We start from the raw sequence: 22721 nt of genomic DNA on the forward strand, positions 1-22721 counted from the left end.
AGATCAGCCTCACCCCATAGAACCCTCAGGAGAGAGCCTCAGATTTTCTACCGCACGTTGTGCTAAGGGAGTCTCCTCTGAGCTCTGCTCAGTTTTCTCTTCAGTGGATTTCTACAACTTTTTTCTCTTCAGGATGTCTGAGAAGAAAGCTCTGTTCAAGGCATGTGCTACATGCTCAAAGAAAAGAATGTATGTGGAGGATAAGCATAAAGATTGTTTTTATTGCTTATATCCTGATCACAAGGCCACCGAGTGCAAGATCTGCAGGACCTTCTCAACCAAGGCTCTGAGAGACCGGGAAGGAAGACTTCTAGCTTGGCTGCAGAAGATGAAGTCTCAAAAAGAGGTTCTGTCCAGTGATAGTGAAGACTCCTCCTCAGCTACATCTTCGAGGAGGTCTACAAAAAGGGGTAGGTCTTCCCCTCTACATCGGGTGAACCTCCTGCTAAGGCCTCTCAAACGACCTCTGAAAGGTCTAAAAGGCTTAGTCCCTAAAAATCTCCTAGCCTTTCAAAGGAGAAAGAGGGACTCGTACCTGAGGTGCCACCTGGAAAAAAGGCAAGCCAAGGCCTTTCTGTGGCTTATTCTCCATCAGAAAAAGAAAAGGTTTTAAATAAACCTACAAGTACTCCTCAGGAAGGGAGAGAAGATCCGTCCGCCGACGACGGTTTCCTCAGGTACGTCGACGACGAAAACAAAATCTCCATTGCCGTCTATAGTGACTCCGTCAACGAGAATTTCGCCGACGAGACCTGCAATTTTACCGTCGATGGTGATATCGTCGACGATGGCTACGTCGTTGACGACATCGACGATGATGGTACTAACATCCGCCTCGTTGACGATTCCGTCGACGATCAGCCCACTGTCGACGAATGTTCCACCGTCGACGACAGTACTTTCTCTGGTGACGACAATCCCATCGACAATCCATAGGGTAACACCATTGCCTCCACCTCTTCTACTGGAGGAGGAGTATTCGGATGACGACGACGGCCCTTATGGGGATGCTTATAGTCCTTCACAACTTCAGGTGAAGTATCAGGACTCTGATTCGGACGATTACTCCCTAGATCAACATCACCAGGACACTCAATTCACTCCTCAAGACACGCATCTAGAAACGTATGGGCAGGAGATGGTGGCCATGCCATCTTCCTTAATTAAGGATCTACTGTTGATGTTACTGGATTATAAAGAGAGGTTCCCCTCACAAACCTCAGAAACCGTTCCACCTCCGCCGCCACCTCCTCAACAGTCTTTACCTACTCCTATGACCTCAACATCTTAGGGCCAAGGTGAACAGCCTGAGACGGAAGGACAAACTGTGATTACAGTGCCTGATAATGATGACTCTTCTGATGAGGATCAAGAGCATGTTCAACGCCCTGACACTGAGTGGGACGACTATGTCATCCCTGATCCAGCATCTCCATCTCCGTCCCCTGTAGATTGGCCACCAGCGGACATAGGGGGCTTCCATAATCTTATGGAAAGGGCATCCAAAAGATTTGGCCTTCCAGTTCCTGTCGTGCAGTCAGACTGCTTTCTCTACGACTTCAAAGAGCCCTACAAGAAGTCTATTCAATTGTGGATTTTGTTTGGAGTGAGGGCAAGAAAGTGATGCAGACTCCAGCTACAGTGACTCCGGTTCTACCGCGGCTGGAGAAGAAATATAAAGCCCCGGATAATAGTCCGGCTTATCTTATTGGTCAACCTAAACTAGACTGTTATTTCACAAGCTGCACAAAGGAAGTCAATGAATCCCGCAGCACCCCTTACAGCACCGCCTGATAGAGAAGGCAGGCGTTTGGATAATGTTGGAAAAAGGTTCTCATCGATGTCTAGCCTCCTGGTTAGGGCCGCGAACGCACTCGTAATTTTGGTACGATATGATCGCCAAATGTGGTGCGATCTCTCTCCTTTCGTTGATCAACTTCCAGAGAGTGTCAAGGTGGAAGCGAGAAAGATTCTCGAAGAAGGGGAAAGATCTTCATCGGAAATTATAGATTGTGCAATGGACATTGCTACTGCGTCTTTCCGTGCCTTGGCGGGATCTGCAGTCCCGAGGAGTCGGGGTTGGCTGCGGTGTACTTGGTTTTGTCCACAGCTGCAGAACAAAATTCTAGCTCTGCCTTTTGACGGAGACATGCTGTTCGGTCAGCTTGTGGATGATGCTTTACAAAATATTAAAAAAGACACCGAAACGGCAAAATCCTTAGGCACACTCCAATACCGAAAAGTGCCTTTCTGAGGAGCAAGAGGCAAGGGATTCTCTACTTACAGGGGAAGCTATCAGAGATATTCCTCCTACTCGCAATCCTCCCAATCGTTTAAGCCTCAGTATTCCCAGCAACAACAGCAACAATCGGTGACTTTCTCTTGCCAGTCTTCCAGAGGTAGACAAGGACGTCAAGGAAGAGACACTTCTAAACGCCAATAGCGGCTTCCAGGCTCTGCCTACTGGTCCTTCACCTCTTATTCCAAAGATAGGGGGAAGGATTACATATTTTCTCGATTGCTGGAAGATCATAACAGATCAGTGGGTCCTGCAAATTATTCAATTCGGCCATACATTAGAGTTCCAAAGTTTACCACCTCCAAGAGCCCCTCGCTACACAGAAGCAAAACACCTGCACCTTCTCCATCTCGAAATCTCATCTGCTTGCCAAGGGAGCGATAGAACCAGTGCCACCCATGCAAAGAGGGAAAGGGTTCTATTCCAGATTTTTCCTCATTCAGAAGGCGGAAGACAAATGGCGCCCAATCCTAGACCTGAGAGAGCTCAACACCTATCCCATAAAACTCTCAATTCGAATGGTCTCTCTTCAAGACGTCTTGCGTCTTTTAAATCCTGGGGATTTCATGGCGACTTTGGATTTCCAGGACGCATATTTTCATGTTCCGATCCACCCAGCTCACAGAAAATGTTTACTCTTCACAGTAGCCAAGAGCCACTTTCAGTTCAAAGTCCTGCCCTTCGGGCTCAGATCCGCTCTGCGGATTTTCACAAAGGTATTGGCCCCGGTGGCGGCGTTCTTAAGGAAACAATCGCTAGAAGTCTTCCCCTACCTAGATGATTGGTTAATCAAGGCTCCATCTTCTCACGCAGCGTCAAGGGCAGTCGAGAATTGCATCCATGTTTTCAAAAGTCTGGGTCTGTGTCTCAACAAAGACAAGTCAGTCATTGTTCCATCAAGAAGGGTCACATTCCTGAGCTCCATTCTGGATACAAGAGTTTGCAAAGCTTTCCCTTCGGAAGAGAGGCATAAGAAGCTAATCTCCTCAGCAATCCGTCTACAAGGGAAAAAGTCCATGTCGGTTCGTCTCTATAAATCTTTTCTAGGATTGATATCATCTTGCATACCATTAGTTCCGCATTGCAGATTAAGAATGCGCCCCTTGCAAGAACAACTGGACATGCAATGGCGCAAGGTGGAAGGCTCTTTCGAGGACAAAATAAGTCACTCCTCTCATGAAGAAGGCGGCAGCTTGGTGGGCTATCCAGAAAAATATCTCCAGAGGCCTTTCTTTCAGAATGCTTCCATCCCCTCTGATTCTAACAGATGCCTCAATGGAAGGTTGGGGCGCAGTCCTGCAAGATCTCCAGGTCAGCAATCTCGAGGTGTGCCTGCTTATCGGCGCTATGTTTTAAAATTGATTAAAAAGCTGTGCTTTTAACTGTTCGGACTGCTACTTGGTGCTCTCACCCACTTGCTCTCTGTCTGATCGATACGCCCCGGTCCACCGCAGCCACTCGGGCTGATTGTTGTGGAGGGCGCCCTGAACACTTTGGGGGAAATACTCACTTCCTGGCTGTTGGCAAGCCGCCATCTTGGTCGGCGGTCTAGCTGTCAGGAGACGGTCGCTTGGAGTATTTAGGAGGGCCATGATATGGGAGCGCAGCGGACGTGCGCAGCGGGCGCGCCGGTGGCACGCTTTAAAGGCAAGCCCAAGGCAAGCCCGTCTGCACTCGTCCGCGCCGGCACGGGCCTAGGGACTAGGCACTATGGTAAAATCCTTAGCTACTCCTCTACGGAGCTTCGCTCATTACAACACTCTAGCCTCCCTAGTCTGGATCTAGCTACACAAACCTGTTTAGTGGCTAACATCTGCCTCCCCCTGGCGGGCCGTGCCTCCCCTCATACTGCAGCACCTTGTCCTTCCCCCATTAGGAAAATCTCCATGCCCAAGGACTCTACTCTCTGCTGTCTGTATTTGAATACGCGGTCCATGGTAAAACATCAACTGGACATTTTTCTACTCCTCAATACGGATAAGCCCGATATTCTACTCATTACCGAAACGTGGCTTACCCACGATTCTCTGCCGGATGTTCTTGCAGCTCTCCCCTCTGATTATTACATACTGTCAGCGAACCGGTCTCCGGGGAAGTTGGGGGGCGGTGTTGCAGCCATCATCCATAAGGACCGTAAGTTTACGACTCTATCTCCTCTGATTCTGTCGGATATAGAACATCTCGTAGTCAAAATCGACACAGACAATGGGACCATGGTGCTGGCACTTATTTACCGTCCCCCTTATGCAATGCCCACCTTCCCGGTCTCACTAAGCGATCAACTGGCTGGCTTAGTTCTTAATTTTGCCAAGGTTTGCTGGTCGGGGACTTAAATTACTGGTTCTATGACTTAGCGGGAGGGCCCCAGGCTATTGAACTTTCTGAGCTCCTCTCTCATTTGTACTTTACTCAACATGTTCGGACCCCTACTCACGAAAAAGGACACATTTTGGACCAAATTTGGTCCTATAATGTACCTTTGTCTATCTCGACGGCAACCCCATGCATCTGGTCAGACCATTATTTAATCCAGTTTTCTTGTACTCTGCAAGGCCATTCAAAAGCCTCCATCCCAGTGGGAGGGGTAACTAGGCAATGGAGATCATTGAATAATCAAGATTTTATGAACTCCATGACCAATTCAATCCCGGCTCCCAGCCATATTAACCTCATGGAAAAAAATCTCTCTGATTGGCTCTTGGCAGCCTGTAATGAACATGTACCGCTCACCAAATTCTCCCATGCCAGTCGCGCAGATGCTCACAGATGGTTTTCGGCTGACCTAAAGAAACAAAAATTGGAATTGCGTCAACATGAGAGGAAATGGAGACATGGGTACTCTGATGAAGACAGGGTGTTATACACGACTGCCCGCAGGAATTATAAGAACACTATACTAACCACTAAGGCAGCATTTTTTTCTGAGAAAATCTTAAATGCTCATAATAAATCAAAGGAAATCTTTAAGGTGGTGAACGACCTCTGCAACGATGAAAGAATATCTCTTCCCCAAGTCCCAACGCATGAGCTTTGCAACTCGCTTAATGACTTCTTTATGGATAAAATAGTCACCATAAAAGAAAGCATACCGGAAAGGCCTAGTATGGTCTCTATAGAGGATACCCCTAGGAACCTCTCCGAATTGGATGCTATTCCCCCGATTGACCATCCTAGGCTGGTTGAATTGATGACTCGGGTGAAATCTGGCTCACCAAATGACTGTTGTCCCCCTTACGTCCTAAAGGACGTTTTCTCGGCATTACCACTTTGCATACTTCCCCTTCTTAATGAGTCACTAGCGCAAGGTAGGGTTCCCATTACTTTCAAAAATGCGACGCTGGTTCCGCTCATTAAAAAACCTGGGGCCGAGCCTGCCAATCTTTCTAATTATCGGCCTATATCCCTCCTCCCTTTTGGAGCAAAGATCCTGGAAGCTTGTGTGGCTAGATGTATTTCCAACTTCATCGAATCATCGGACTACCTGGAGCCTAATCAAGCCGGTTTTCGTCCGGCGCACTCAACTGAGGCCGTGATCCTTGCAGTCCTGGACACTATGAGATCTAATGCTGATAGGGGTATCCATCAGGCTCTAGTGCTCCTGGACTTGTCGGCGGCGTTCGACACGGTTGATCATACCATCTTATTGCACCGTGTCGAACAGGCTGGTCTGCGGGGCTCCGCTCTCAGCTGGGTGAACTCTTTCCTGATTGACCACACTCAGGCAGTCAGGCTCGGGAATTTTACTGCGCCCAAATTGGTCACTACCTGCGGTGTCCCGCAAGGCTCGTCACTGTCTCCTCTCCTGTTTAATGTATATCTCAAACCCCTCTTACACTCTTTAAAAAAAAAAGGAAGGTCACTACTTTTAATTAGGCCGACGACCTGCAGCTAATATTCTCACTGGACTCCCCGGACTCTCACGGAATTCTAGGCTACCATGTTGCACATCCAGTGGTGGATGGAGTTGAACCATCTAAAACTTAACCCAGGGAAGACAGAACTGGTACTCCTGGGCAAAAGTGCGGCCAGTTGGGGCCCCCACTTCTGGCCGTCAACAATGGGGTCACCTCCCTCTCCCTCGGTGAAAAGCCTCGGGATCACCATTAACCCAGATCTCTCTCTTAAAGGTCAGGTGGGAGCTGTGATCTCTTCCAGCTTCCATCAACTGCGCAAAATAAAAAAAATTGCCCATCTGCTTACCCACTCTGCGCTTATACAAGTGGTGCTCGCCCTGGTTTTGTCCCGATTAGATTTCTCCAACTCTATCTACGTAGGACTACCCATATTTCTGTCTAAGCGCCTACAAATTGTCCAAAATCAAGCGGCCAGACTCATTTTTAAACATCGTAATTGGAGATCGGCAAGACCATTGCTGGCCGCCCTCCACTGGTTACCCATGGCGCAACGGGTGATATTTAAAGTAGGATGTCTGGCTTTTAAGGCCCTGCACGGGAAAAGCCCCATGTTCATTAACAGCCTGATTGTCAAGCATGAGCCTACCCGCAATCTTCGCTCAGCCCATCTCTCCCTTCTCACCTTACCCTCCTTCAAACGGAAGCGTCAGGGTGGGTGTCGATTTGCTTATCTGGCCCGAAGGTTTGGAACACTCTTCCCTTGACGATTAGGAGTTGTACAAACCTTATGGAGTTTCGGAGAGCCTTGAAGACCTGGCTATTTAAGCAAGCATCCGGATAGGTTATCTGCCATCAATTTTCCTCACTGTCAACACCATGAAACCCTTGGGTGCCCGTGCGCTTAAAAAACTCCGATTAACATAATATCTCTGGAAAGCGGAAGACCGTTGTCTCCATATAAATCTCTTGGAACTCCGAGCGATTCACCTGGCCTTGCAGGCTTTCAAACCGACGATTCAAAATTCAACTGTGCTGGTCAGAACGGACAACACCACGGCCATGCATTACGTAAACAAGCAGCTTTATTCCACTCTATGCCGCTCTACTCCACTCTATGCCACTATTCAACACTACTTCACTCTGTTGCGCTCTACGCAACTCCTTCTATGCCACTTGACTCCACTTTATTTTAGGACACACTATTCCACTCTGTGCCACTCCACTCTGACACTATGCCATTCGGCTCATCAGCTCTACTCCACTCTGCCATTTTACTCTCCTACACTACTTGATTCTATGCCACTCATCTCTCAGACAATTTAGTTTGCTCTACTCCACTCTACTTTGTAACACTAATCCACTTTGTGCAACACCATCTACACCATTCCACTCTACACCACTCCACTCTATGCTACTCCGCTCTATGCCACTACTCTATTCCACGCCTTCCACTCTACTCCATCCCACACCCTTCGACACTGACACTATTCTCCCACCACAACACTCCACTTCACACCACTCCACGCCACTCAACTCTGTACCACTTCACGCCACTCAACTCTTCACCACTCCATAGCACTCTGCAATACTTCACTCAAAACTGCCCTCCTTTACCCCACTTACTTTTAACCATGCTAAGTAGCAGCCACGCTGGTGTACATGGTTAAAACTTTGGCAAAGCCAATAACTCTTGCATAGGCGAGACCTAGTGCTTTGCTTGTTTAGAGTCTTAACACATTAACATTGTGCAGATTAAGTGGATTGAGGCATGGGTAATGCGTTGAACTTTTGTGTGTGATTTGTGGAACTGCGGTCATGTGAATGGACTTGGATGTTCAAGAGGCAAAGTGAACCATGGCTCCCTCCCATTTTTTTTTACTTTTTTTGTTCTTTGAGTGATGTGAATAATAATGCGATGTTTATGATCTATACAGTGTGCATAGTTTGGCTGATTCCCAAGCCCCTTAATATCAAAGTATTAAGCAGTATGATGTAGAGTTCACATCTTGCAGGAACTCTGAGGATACATGCTCTCCTATTCCATCTAATAGTCCATGTGGCAGGGTATTCTGGACAGATTTCTCCCACCATCTCCCCAGCCCTTAACAACTTTGGTAGGTTGCCCATATTTTCAAATAATTTCATAAGCACCCTCTTCGCTGATAAATTACTACAGCTAACGTTTATGTAAGCTGTTAAACATACAAGAACCGTGCAAGGGCATATACCAACTTGTCTTTTCTATCTGCCATAGATGAGTTGCTTCTATTATTGTGATTAATAGTTCGCTATTGCCCAACTCTGTGGTAACTCTATTCAGATCGCTGGGGGGGGGGGAGATCGTGATCCTGTGATCTTCAGATTAGATGTTTCTTTGCAGCACATGTATTCGAATATTGAATTGGTTTACATGACATTTTGACAACAATTTTGGTAAAGTTAAATTAAATGCTCCTCTTACTTTTCTCAAAGGTCAGACATAAAGCAACTAAAAAAGTGTATGCTATGAAACTTCTGAGCAAATTGGAGATGATAAAACGATCGGATTCTGCGTTTTTCTGGGAAGAAAGGGACATCATGGCCTTTGCAAATAGCCCATGGGTTGTTCAGGTACTGTAATACATTTATTTGCATGTATTGATAAAGAAGTGTATGCATTGCTTTACAAGTTTCCTCCTGTGATGGATAATTATTTGAAAACAATCAGTAGCCACATTTATAGACCTGTGGCTTGTAGGGCGGAAATGGGAGCTTATTGTATGACAAACAGTTGCATTTTCTTTGTATTTTAGCTGATCTTCAGTTACTTGTCAAATTTGTATTACTTATTTATGCTTTGCAAGAAGATTGCTGTGCTAATTTCTGATTACTTTACTGTTTGAAGTACATTTTTAAATATAAGGTCAACCGCAACAATTGGATTGGTAGGTACGGAATATTCCATCAACTCAGCTGGGTTGTCTGTGCAATGGTGTAAGTTCTTAGTCTGGATTTCTTGAAGAGATATATTTATTAAGTATCTGTCTGTTCTCAAACGTTCTGTTGTATACAATAACAATACTTTAAGTGGGCTTTGTGTCTGCCTGTTGCTTATCATTAGTTGTCTTTTTTTGTCAGTCTTATTTGCTTGCTTCTTATTCAGTAGCTTTTTCTCTTGTATTTGGCCCTAGCCTGGAGCACAACGTCTTCACCACCCATTTGATTCAATGACTTGTATTTTTCAACTGCTTACATTCAGAGATCTCCTTTTTTTAGGTCTCGCCTACGCAGCGCGCAATCGCTGCTTTGGAGACCTTTTGGAATTGCTCCAGGCTTTTCTTCAAACTTGTGCATGTTTTGCACTGTTTGCTATTGGTACTTGTGCATGTTTGGCATTTCTGTTGCGGGAGCGAGCAGTGGCGCCATCTGTTTGTAATTATCGCGCTCGTGCTTTTGAAACAGATGGTGCTGCTGAAACCTTATCTGTATGCTTTGACCCTTTAACTCCCTCTTTCTCTGTTTATTTATCGTGAGAAGTCTCTACCTCTGCCCCCTTCTGCCCTTTTGCTTTCTGCCCCTCTCGTGCCGCAGTTCTCCATGTGAAGCAGGGAGATGCTCACGGTTGACTCTATAATAGTTGGAGGCTCCAGGCACACGTCTGCAATGTCTGGACCCGGACTCCCTTGCTCTACAGTGCTCCTCTGTCCCTGCCCTCAGTGCCTCCTCCAGCACTAGACCCCCACAAGGCTCTGCCAAAGCATCTCCGTCCTGCTCCCGATTGTATAATTGTATTGCACTGAAGTTGCAGAAGTGGGACGTTGGGAAAGGGAGGGTCTGGTGTTGGCGCCCTTTGCCCCCTGGGGGCTGAAGTTTACTGTATGATGGTACTAAACAGCAAACTTTTCTGGCGGACTACATCTCACAGGAAGAGATCGCAACCGAGCTCCCTGGCTGTGTGGTGCTGTATCACAATGTGAATGACTCTTCGCGTGCTTGAGGATCAGCTTGTGTTTTTTTGTAATTACATTTGTACATCTACAGTTGCGATCGCTGTTTTTTTAAATTACATTACTGCATTTTTGAGCCGACACTGAGGCTCAAACACTGATCTCCATCTCCCGGGTCCACAGCTTGCAGGGAGGTCACAGTGGAAAAGAGCTGACTGATTGGCTGTGCCCTCTCTCTCCCCGCCTCCTATCCCTCCCCCCACACACTACTTGTTTTCACCAGTGTCCACTATCCTGAAAAATAGTAAAATGGCAGACAAAATTTCAGCCGGAGAGTGATGTCATCTGTCAGACATGACGGTTCACGCACCTCCAGCCTTCAGGCTTGCTCTCGGAGCAGCACCATTGTAAGTGCGCTCCTGCAACGCTTCCAGGAAAGGAAAAATATAATTGCAGCATCCATCCTTCATTTCAGAAGAAAAGTTTATGGCAAGGCGAGTGCTGCCCGGTGATTACAGTTCCAATCAATAACAGATCTCACTGCGCTTCCTGAGCGAAGAGCTGTTGTATTTTTTTCATTTCCTCACTTACAGCAACAGCGGTGACCAATAGTTGGGCACACTTTAATCAGTCAAATAAAACCAGTGCACAGACTTTGCCATTACAACTGTATGCTTTAGCAAGTAGACCCCAGCAGTACAACATGTATCTGCTGCCTTGCTTCCAGTCTAGCTACTTTTGCCTAGAAGCAGGGGCAGTCTGCGCTCGGAATGACCTACCAATTAAACATGCATTGCCAGTATACTGATGAGCTGGACAATAACATCTTTATATGCTCTGGAAGAAAGGATAGGTATCATTGGAAAGGCATATTAAAATCTCATCAGTCTACACAGTGAGATTTAGGGCGATGGAACATGTGACACTGGTGTGTTTTGAACTATGGGTTTAAAAGCACCTGCTGCAGATTCCTTGTCTGTCCAGCAATTTGCAGGCAATATAAAAATGGCAAGATAAATCTGGTGATTAATGCACCTGCTGGAGAGAGATCGGAGAGCTGTCTAGTGGTAGTTTTGACTCATAATAAAGAAGTGTGGAGGGTTAATATGCCTGCTGCACAGCACGTGTACCATGCAGGTAACCAAGCTGTATTTTATGTAGATTGCTCAGAGGCATGACCGTCATTTGAGGGTCGCCATGGGTCGAAGCTTCGATCCCTGGCTTGCTCCATGCAACTCCTGGGCCCCAGCTAGACTGTCATGGCTTGCATTGAGCATCCCCCCAGGGCTTTATTAGGTCGAGCATTCGAGACCTCTTGTATATACTTTAGTATATACTTATATGTGTATGTACTTTGTGAGGTCTGGAGATCAGCCCAAGGAGTTGTCTGCTTCCGCTTGGGGACTTTTTTTTTTACTGTTCAACTGCCTCTATTTAACTGTCTAGATAGAAAACGACCAGTAGAGGTCAGAATTGCTTTCTGCTGAGGGACTTTATTTTTATCATTTTTCTGGCAACTGCTGCTATTTGACTTTCTTGATAGTAAACGACCAGCAGAGGTCAGTAAAATGCCAGAATGACTTTAGACTTTAGCATTCTCTAGATTCCAGTCCATATAAAATGTCTTCCACAAGCACCCGTAGACACTAATATTTTTTTCAAATCTTGAATTCTCAGTGATATGACCACCAAAGGCCCTGATTTATAATAAAAACAGTGCTGTGGGCAATACTATTTCCAGCTGAAAAGCAAATATTTCTCTCCATGTGTACACATAGCTGGCATTTCATGCAGTTTGGTGCTTACTTTCCCCCCATGTTAAAGAACATTAGATGTTTCATCACCTAGGCTAATGTGCTCCATAGCTAAATACATATAAGGTCCCAAATGTGAGAGCGGTTGCATAGCAAATGCTTGTTTCTTTTGCATTTAGCACTGCATGGGAGTCCATGTGTTTCTTGCTGTCGCCTGTGTGCACTTCCTCCTATAGAGCCATGCTTTCTCCTTCAAGCTCTTCTTATTGCTCCTCCACCCCAAGCTCGTCTGTTGCTTCCCCCATTCCTCCCTGTCCTGCTTAATTTTTTTAATAACCTCTTTGGATGCCAGGCCCCTTCCTCACTTAATACTGCTGCTTATCTGTTGGTATTACATCTCTTCCCTCCCCACCCTGCAACCTCCGTCAGCCCCCACCCCTTCATTTTCCCTTCTCCTCTTTTGCTCGCTTGTCAGATTCGCATATTCCTAAATGGCATATTTAACTTGCCGATATGTCCTAAGAATATAGTACAAAGTGTACATAGGGCATGTAAGTTAAAATGCCATTAGTGGACTGGAACACCCATTGCACCATCCACTCCAGTACCAGTACAAACATGACTTCAGGCCTTCCCTGTGTAGCCTAACGGTAGCAGTGTAACACTGCAATTCGACCTGTCAAAATAAACCCTTTTGACAGGTCAAAACATTCCTTTACAATAATAATTCTCCCCTGGGTAGACCTTTCATCACAGAAGGCAGGGCACGTGGTATTTTAAAGTAGGAAACACCACAGAAATATAATGCTAACATGCCCTTACAGTGACTAGTACCCTAAGCTATTTTCAGCGTGGCAGGGCTAGCTGTCCTTTATAGAAAACCAGAGTACAGATTAAAATACTACTGCTGTATATAGGGAATAGCACCTTGTAGGAAATTTTTAATCAACAATTTTTAATAGATGTTAAAAATCCAATTCGATAATGAAGTCAGATTTTAAAATAAATATTATGGAACAGTGGCTTTTAGAAAGTTGCCTATTCCCTGCCCAAAGTTCCTGGAATGCTAATTTGCTTTGGCTCTCCAGCTTCTCCCAGCCAGTAATGAGTCTTAAATAAGGGAGAAAAAGGTGTGAAATGCCTCCCGGCAGCAAACAATAGGCTGACCTAAATGGACAGGGATTATTACTCTGAACTCCACAGACTATGCAGGGTGGGGATGTGGATATCCTTTTTGACACTGCAGTGTCAAATTCTGCTTGAGTGTCTAATCCTGCTTGACAGGTCTCCTGGGTTCGCATATAACACTGTACATACTTGAAAGTAGCAGAAAAGTGTTCCACGACAGTTCTTATATATCCACTGTCTGTTTGCTGGATAACTCTGCTTTTTTCCTACCAGCCTTGTGTCTCTGAGTTTGTTCTGGGTATGGTGTGGCTGATGACTTTCGCCTTCCTTAAAGTCTGACAAAATTCTGCTTCCTATTTCTTGGCCGCCTCCTTCCCTTGCACTTTTTTTGTATGAGGTGGAACAGCTATAACCATGGTGTACTCCACTGTCCCATCTGAATGCAGTTTTTTTTCTGCTGATTACTCCCTCAGAAAAAGTAGACCATGAATACTGTAATTTTTTAAGCAGTGTGGGCACCATGACCAGAGTGCTGCTCAATCCGAACAACAAAACCTAATAAATAAAAATGTGTCAACTACCCAAGTTCTACAATATTGTATCTTTTGTAGATTCGCATGCTTGAATCTTCCCTGTTATCCTGGTGCGAGTCCCACGGTAGCTGTAAAATAGCAGTATTAAAAATTCACATTCACTTGCCATAGGAAATCACTAGCCTTTAACAACCTATTACCATTGTTTTAAAACATCCAAACTCCAGCCAATCAGAGTCTTCATCCCCTGCAGGGCCACCATACCTCAGATTTCTTACGTTGTGTGTTGGGGAGTCTCGCTGAGCTCTGCTCAGTCACATTGTTTCTATTGTTGCCCTTTTGAATTTACAGCTAGCAGTTCATTTCTTCACTTCATATCTTCTGAGGTACAGTCCAGGAGTTTGACTGCCTTTCTTTTCTTCATTATGTAAAAAGGGGTTGTTTAGGCCCTGTAGGACTTGCGGAAAGTCCAGACTATATTCCCAGGACCCACATAACGAATGCCTTTATTGTCTCTATCCAGACTACAATCCCAGGGAATGTAGGTACTGTCATACTTTCTTCACAAAAACCCTCAAGGACCGTGACGGTGGGCCCCTTCTCTGGTTTCAAAGGAAAAAAGCGTCAAAAGGCTCAGAGGGTGAGGAGAAGCCCTATACCTCCTCCACAAAACAAAGGAAGAAGGGTCTTCCTCTTTGCTTAAAGACTCTAAGAAATCTAGATCTCAGAATAAAGAGAGGGCTGAGGAAATAAGGGCTAAAAAAGATCAGCCAGTGCTATGCGCTTGGACGCATTTCAGGAGCACTACCCTTACGAGGAACAGGAGGATCATGCTCAAGAACCCTCTATTAAAATTCCTGTTTCATTGGTCACTGACCTTCGGTTGATACTCAATGATTACTACAAAAGATGTCCTGAGGCAAACTCTGCTCTGCAACCATCTCCTGCTCAAGAAGCTTCCATGGCTTTTCCTGTGTCCCTAGCAGCGCCCCTTTGCTAAAAAGCAGAACTGTTCTGCCACCTGTGGAAATTCCTTCACAATTACAGGATGATGACGACCAGCAACTAGAGGAAGGGGATTTGGAGTTGGACCCCTATGTCCATGATGAGTGGGATGATTACGTGACTCCTACTCCACCTCTATCCGACTCCCTGCCTGCCATGATCTGCTGGAATGTGCTACAAGGCGATTTGACCCCCCTATGCCTTCCAAGCAGAGGAGTGATTCTTATGATTTTAAACCTACAACGCAGCGCTCAACTTGGCCGATTCCCATTGTAGACTACTTATGGCAAGAGGGTCTAAAGCTGATGAAGACGCTAGCTTCCATTCTTGCGGTGGCATCGATATTAGACCAAAAATACAGGGTGCCCGAGGACTCTCCTGCGAACCTGATTGGTCACACTCTGCCTGATTAGGTTATTATGCAGGCTGCTCAGAGGAGATCTAAAAATCTTACGCCATGGCTATCTTTGGAATGTATGACCACCAGATGTGGTGCGACATCTCTGCCTCAATGGAGTTTCTTTCTGAGGAAAAAAGGCGACAAAGGAGGTGCTATTGAAGGAGAGCGCGCCTCTTCTGAGATGATTGATTGTTTCCATGATAGTCTTTTTTGAATAACTGTAAAAGGCTAGTCAACAATAAAGCTAAGGGGTTTGGAATTTTCAACGACACCTTTACTCTGTGATGAATTTAGACAGTTTTGGACAGGTATGGGAAGAGTGAGAAGGCGAGATTTCAATATTATTTTGTGTATTTAAGGTCGGGATGGCTGATCCAGGGTTTGCTTTGCTCTAGGTTTAAGATAGAGGACTGTTTCTGAAGGGAACAGACATTCAGAGTAGTAGTGAATTATCAGCACAACGATAGTATAGAATGCCTGAGTACTGCATTCCCATGTGATCTAATGTAATGGGATGTTTTAAATGATAGCATCAAATGGTGTTGGCAGATCTTGTAGAATCAGCATGCATTACTCTCCATTAGCTAGAATACGCAATGCATCTTTTTAAATTGGATCTTTAAGTGCTACAACTTGCTGTGAATCCTGATTGAAGTTTCTTTAGAAGAGTGAGTTGACTAGCACATTTTTTGAGAATTTTGGCAAGCAATGATATGCTGAATAGGTCATTGAAATTAGTGAATGTTTTGAAATAGTATCAATAAGTTTATTTTATGAAATCACGTTGAATTAGGGCAGTTATAATTTTTACACAAAGTGTGGGAAGGCAGTTTGAGTGATTAAAAATTTAGCAAGGCTTCTGTGGATTTGACTTGTATCTCAGAAAAGCTGACCAGTTTCTCACATTAGTTTGCCAGTTCCTCAGCAGTGAATGTGGGTGCTGGGTTGGTTACAGGTCTAGACAATTAAAAAAAAAATAAAAGTGGTATTTTTTTGGTTGATGAATTTACATCCTGACAGAATTGGGAAAGGATCAACAATGTTTCATAAGTGGGGGCATGTCTACTATCTTAAATAATCTTGTGATCCTGATCACTTCTGAACCATACCACATCTCCCTATCTGTGTCTGAGCCGGTGGCCCCTTTCGTGGGCTGGCAGGCCAGGATCCTGAATGGTGGGGTGTCCACTTGAATAAGTAGTCGGCTGATTGTTTAATTGCAACCTAGGTGGTTCTGGAGGTGTGGCTGCACTGGGTTCACCTGGCAGAGTGTTCCGGTGGCCCCAGGTTCTCTGGAAGGTCAGCGGTTACCCAGGTAGGGATCCCAGGTCATGGCACCATCTCAGATGATCGGCTGGAGCAGGTGTGGTCAGCCTGGAGAGTGGCAGTGACTGGTCCATGGAGTGGGGTGTGAGCAGCACGGCTGCCACAGAGGTCCTGCAACACCATATTAAACCGTGCCAGATGGGAGGGCCCCCCCAGAGGTCAGAGAGGAGTGACAGGATGGCCCCAAACTGGTGAAGACGCCTAGCCTGTGAGTCTTGCTGCTGGGGGCCGTCAATTGCGGGACAACGGTGGAATTCTCTGCTGTCCCCTTGGAGGTGTTGGACAGCAGATCGTTGGGGTCCGGTTCAGAGGTTAAGCTAGGTGCTTAGCGGGCAGCGAGCGTTGAGGGCGGTGTGCCAGGTACGCTCCTACCCCCCTCCCGAGACCCATGGTGCAGCTAGCGCCATGTAGAAAAACAAAAGAGTGTCAGAGGGTCTATCCAGTCTATGTGTGGTTCATTAAACTAACAGAACAGTGTCAACTCATCTAACCGTGATAGAGAAAATTGCTGGATACCAGTGATCACTTACAGGATATCCATCAGTCACCACACGGAACCGCCCTTCATCATTTGGCATTCCTGTTGGCCACAAAGATTGGTACACCACTGGCTCAAAAAGGGGGGGGTCAGTTGGTATAACCTCCCAAGAGTCAGGTGGCGGCCAAATAGTGGTAGAGTGTCACAAACTACCCATCAATTTATTAGGTGGGTGACTGATTTGCAGTGCTGTGAAAAGTGGTGTGTGAAAAAGGGTGAGTGAAAATATATAAAATTGGGTGAGTGAGCAGAAATAAGGAAACTTTATTAGGTTCTATGCTCGCTCCGCCAATATTAAAAAGCAGCATAGGTAGATTTAACAAATATCTACTCTGGTATCAAAATGGTCAACATGTTTCAGCAATATACTAGGGACTCTCGAGTCCATTGCTTTCCTCAGGACCGGTAAATGTTAGAATGCTACTGCAAATAGTGAAGTGCTGGATAAAAAGCTTATTTTAGTAACTGAATATATGCATTTCCTGCAACATGAAAAAAGATCACCTGATGTTTGAGGTGTATTCCTTTGTTTGCAGTCGGTATATTCGTCCCATAATAGTTGGAGTAAATGGCTCCACCCCGCCTGGCAATGGCTCAGGACACGAGGGAAGCACCGCTCTCTCCGTCGGTACTCCTACACCTCCATCTGAGCCGATATGGGAACGCCATAACTTAAAGTGCAGAAACACTCCTAAATCAGGAGTTTTTTAGGAATGGACTAGTAGCTCTTCCCCCCTCTTTTGCACTTTAACACACTTTTTACTTTTTCACTTTCACGTCCCCAGGTTAGGGTGGACGATTAGAGAGTCCATACCGCCGGGGTTTACACTAGTCCTGATGAATGCCTAGGTAAATTTACACCACTGTAAAAGGCTGAAACATGTTGACTGACTTAATGGAATCTCTGAATTAAACCAAACCATTACCTTTGGCTGTAAATTCACACATAATTATTATTATTTTTTTTTTTTTTAATCGTGTCTTAGGGATCTACTAATAAAAATTTTTTAAGATACTCTTTAGGCACTTTTATCTTTATACCTCACTGCACGCCCATTCACACAACCAGCTCCGCAGTCTTCTGGCGTCGTAGCACACCAAAGAGGCACTCTGCCTCTTTGGTGGGGCCCTATGATGAAGCATGACACTGACTAGGTCGGTGTGTGAGGGCTTTCTGATCTACCCAAGTTGGGTGTGTAATTCCTTCCTTGCATCGCTCCGTCTCTGTGGCTTCTGAGACACACTCAACCTCTCTTTTTTTGTTTATATAGGACAGCAGATTGTCCCATCGAAGAACTTTGCAGGACTTACTGGTGGTAGAGATGACCAGTCAGGAAGAGGAGGGGCACGAGGAGTGTGGCTTGGCTCCCTATGGTGGAGGTGGAGGCATGGGGGCCTGGGACCCTTGCATGTGTCAGGAAGGTCATCTGTAAAACAGGCTCTTGTGGCTGGCTCTGGTGGACATTGGACTTTGGAATGTTTTGAGACTCACTGTAGATAATCAACATCGTAGATGGCACTGGTCTCTGGGGCCGGTTTCCTCTCCTGGAACAACGTTGGTGGTCTTGACTGGTGGTGAAGAAGTGTTGGTGGTCTTGCCTGGTGGTGATGAGGTGTCCCCTGGGGCGCCCATGCTGGCACAGGTGAATCTGGCCCGGGTGGCAGGAACGGGGGCGACCAGCGGATGCTTTGCATTGGACTTGTGATGCCTACCAAAGGCGGGCAATGTAATATGGTGATCGTCCGATGGAAGGCTGGGAGTAGGGAGCACCCGGCCTTAACTACTGGGTTCCAGCCAGCCTGTGTGGAAGGGTTACGACTACACTGTTGAGAGGTATCGGGCAGTGTGGTTGGGCCATGATGGGCAAGGAAAAGCATCCAAAGATGCCATCCACTAACACTGTTACACAGTACTCCACACTCAGTCTGCTGTCACAGCACCTGGTAAGATAGGGGGGAGCAGACTATGGGTCATCCTCACCGGTGCGATATGAGGAGCCCTCTTCTGAGCTCGTGACAGCCATTCCCTGCTCCCATACAGCACTGGAACACAAGATCGAGACAATTTCCGTAGATGTTAACCAGCTCCGCGCTTATTTGAGGAAGGTGGCTGAAAAAAGTAACAAATGCTGAGAATAATGTAGAACCTCTGCAGAGAGAGGTATTTCCACTTAAACTACACCTGGCCAAGATTACAATGTTTATGGGGGACTTGGAGGCCAGGATAGAGGACGCTGAGGACCTCTCCCACCGTAGCAACCTCCAGTTCTTGAGGTTCTTGTAGTGAGTGGAGGGCTCCCCAACAGAACACTTCATGGAATAATGGGTAACGCAACAGTAGGAGCCACTGGGCCTCTTTGAGTTCTTTGTAGTGGATTGGACTGCCTGTGCTTTGGTGCAACCTCCTCCTGGAGGCCCCAGTAAGCCTTCTATCTATCAAATTATCGGGACCGAGCTCGTATCTTTCAAGTGACTAGAGAACAGTGAATATCACAATTTGACACTCATGCTCTTGCCATATATCCTGACTATAGTAGGAAAGTTAAAGAACAGCGTAAGTCTTTTCTGGGAGTTAAGCAGAAGCCTCTTGCTATGAACCTGAGTACATATTGGTATACCACTCTAAATTGAAGGTAATTTCCAATGGAAAAGCACACTTTTTTGAGCAGCCAAAGGAGGTCTGGGTCTGCCTGGAAATGTGTGAGAAGGCTCTGGAACTTGGACTGGGCCCCAGGAGTTGCTTTAGAGGATCAACGGACTGTGGCGCTTGGAGGGATTTCTCTGGAGGGGCCTTGGCGAGAGCCCATGACTTTGTACACAGTTACAATACAGGATGATGGCACCGTGCAGGTGGCGAATACGGGTACTTGACACTCGGCTTATTCCTAAAATTGTGGTACCGTAGACTGATTTCCCTTTGAAGTGATGTGTGTTTGTTGACTACTGTTTTCTCATGCTACACTGGTGAGGTGTACTAATGGGGCTGGGGGGAGGGGGTGGGCATCTGCTGTTGGGTGCTACCTGCAGTATCTGCAAAAAACCACCTGGCGTCTCTGGAAGACCAGATGTTTCACTGCAACATAATGGCGGCCTTCTCTGGCTGATGTGGTCCCTGGCGGAGACAAATTTCACATTTGACCTTGCTTGGTTCAGAGCTAAATATTTTGTTTCAGGGATCGAGACAAACCTTGTGTGCATCTCCATGTGCATTTGTTGGGCAGCTGCTGAGCACTTAGTTAGCTACTGATTTGATGGATCTGGGAGGGGGGTACAAGGTTGGGGTTCCTATCCTGGTTGGTAGAATTGCTATATTGTGTTGTCCTGTCACATGATTAGGGTGGACTTTCATAGCACAATGGTTACACTGTTTGCCCTGGGGTGGGAGGGATTGTTTTCTTGTTTCAAATGTGTTTACTCTGTTTTCCTGCTTCGTCTCTTCCTATCCCGATGATATACACCAATATAAAAGTTTTATATAAAGTTTTGGCTAATCGGGGGGTGTGGCTTGCCGTGCTGTGGAATGGCCGCTCCGTGAGCGAGCTCCGCCGGCCAAGACACAATCCTTTTATCCAAGCAGCTAAAGGAGACTAACTTCTGCACTCATAGGTTCCTCTGAAGCAGGACAACCTGCGGCATCAACTGGTGTGGTTCTCTGCAGCTGACGCTGTCTAATTGCCAAGTTACGCGCCCCAGAGTGCTGTGAGCGGTAGTGTGGGAGACCGCGGCGGAAACGAGACGCATTGACCTTGTCCACTTGAGTCTGAGGCTTTGAGGTGGTCCTGCGATGAAATGCGTACAGTCCCCAAATTGCTGAATGACGGCTCAACGGAGGAACGAGATCGGACCTGCTGACACTGTAGCACCTCATAAGTGTAAATAGAGCCGTCGGACATACCTTGGAGCGGGAGACGAGATTCCCCCTGTTGGCTGGCACCAATTTATAAGCGGTGAATGTGCGCCGGGCCACTGCAGAGGTGCTGGTTGCTAACCCTGCTTGTACCGACGAGCTACTGTGGCGATTGATGTGACGCCAGGTGGACTATGGAGTGCGCACCATGATCTAGGAGCAATATAGGCCTTTTGGGCCGTGAGCGTATTATTTTGGGGGGGCTCTGCTCTGTCTGCTATACTTGCTCGCTCCATGAGCCCAGCCGGTGAGTCCAGACATGTCGCTACTCATGGATCCTTACTGCGTTGTGCTGATATGGTCTACAGTGGCTGGCGGATGTGTTCCAGAATATCCTGATTGACCACATGGTGAGTTGGAACCACTGATCTCCTGGCAGAGTCCATGGGGGAGAGATAGCCAAGCTGAGAGGTGTGGCGCGGTGTGGCGATCTCTACTGGACTTGTCTGCTGTCTGCCTTAATTCACTGCTCTAATTGCACTCTCCAGTTCTGTGCTGTGGAGGCTGCTTCTTCATCCCCCGCCTAGGCGTGCAAAACTGGGCCAACTGGGCGCTGTTGATAAATAGGAAAACTGACATATACAGGATACATGTGGTAGCGCGACTGGAGGCAGGGTGCTGTGCGAGGAGAACAAGGAAAAATCAGTGAAGTGGACACTGCCGGTCCCCTCGGTCGTTGCTGTGACGCACTCACTGCTGACTAAACATGGGCAAGCAAGATGCCAAACAACCGAAAATCAGCTTTGAACAACGGCGTTTGACTAGTCAGACCTAGTCGCACTCAAACTTCAGCCACTGGAGGGTCTTTGGAGGGGCCGGTGGGCGATCAGGTAGAAGACATTTGTACGCTTATGCTTGAAATGCGCTCCAGCCTTCACACCATTGACGCGTAACTTAGACACATTAACAGCCCCAATGGAATCTGTGAAGACCCAGGTCGGAGTCCATGAACACAGATTAGACTTGCTTGAAAATAAACAGTCCGACTTTCACTAGTTTCAGGTGGAGACAAAAGATCAGCTATCACAGGTGGATAAGCTCTTGGATGTGATTTGTGCTAAGAATGAGGATTTGGAGGCGAGGTCGCGCCGCAATAATCTACGCATCACAGGAGTTTCGGAGATGACGGGGATCATCAGAATGGAGGTGTATGTGTCAGATTTGTTACAAGACCTGTTTGCTGCGCACCTCTCTCCGGTTTTTGTAATGGAACGGGCCCATCGTGTTTTAGGCCCCAGACCTCCGGTTGGAGCTCCTTTACGGCCCATATTGGCAAGAATATTGAACTATCAAAACCACGATGTGGTACTGCGCCAGGCACGTGCTTTAGGGAAAGTAACACACCAGGGGAATCAGATCGCCTTTTACCCAGTTTTCACCCCGGTGGTGCAGGCGGCCAGATGTGAATTCCTACCGGCAAAGCGGATCCTGCTGCAGGCGCAGATTCCATATTCATTGCTATATCCCGCTAAACTCAAGGTGTCTCACGATGGCTCTGCCCAATTTTTATGGGCGCCAAGTCTGCTCTGAAGTTTGCGAAGCATATAGGTGGTCGGCGGACAAAGGCCAGTCCTCGCACTGATGATACGACTGAGCACCAGCTAAGTGATAATGACTGAGTGGCAGAGGATTGTCTCTCTTTGGTATTCTTGTATATAACATATATGATGCTTATTGAATGATAGTTTATGATGGGGTGGGAGGGAATACTTGTGGGTCTGCGAACATTCATCACTATGTTTTTGAATGGACAATTTTGAAGGACAAGTCTGTTGAGATTGGATCTATAGGACTTCTCTGCATATGGATACATGTTGGGGATGCACGGAGATGTCGTTTATCTTGGTGTCTTAGTCTTATTTTTCTTCAATAATTGGTAGAATTGCTGTTGCTGTAGAGGTGGGGTGTATGCTCGTAAACGAAGGATGGGAGATGGTGGCATGTATTTTCGTCTGGAAACCGCACATTTCTTGATTTGTTTTGTTGCAGGATTGTCTCCTTGCAGTTTCTTGGCCACCCTGGTGTGGTAGGGGAATTGGCCGGTATTCTCT

At 46.5% G+C, this 22721-nt stretch overlaps 1 protein-coding gene across 1 annotated transcript in view; it reads left to right on the top strand.

Moving 5' to 3' along the window:
- Positions 1-22721, top strand: part of ROCK1 (Rho associated coiled-coil containing protein kinase 1) — a 2099493-nt gene that overhangs the window by 316651 nt on the left and 1760121 nt on the right. Inside the window, exon 4 of the mRNA XM_078687444.1 lies at positions 8626-8763. Coding sequence (XP_078543570.1) covers positions 8626-8763 — 138 coding nt within the window. The remainder of the gene's footprint in view (positions 1-8625; positions 8764-22721) is intronic.

This window comes from Lissotriton helveticus, chromosome 4_1 (assembly GCF_964261635.1).
Source record: "Lissotriton helveticus chromosome 4_1, aLisHel1.1, whole genome shotgun sequence".
Lineage (NCBI taxonomy): Eukaryota > Metazoa > Chordata > Amphibia > Caudata > Salamandridae > Lissotriton > Lissotriton helveticus.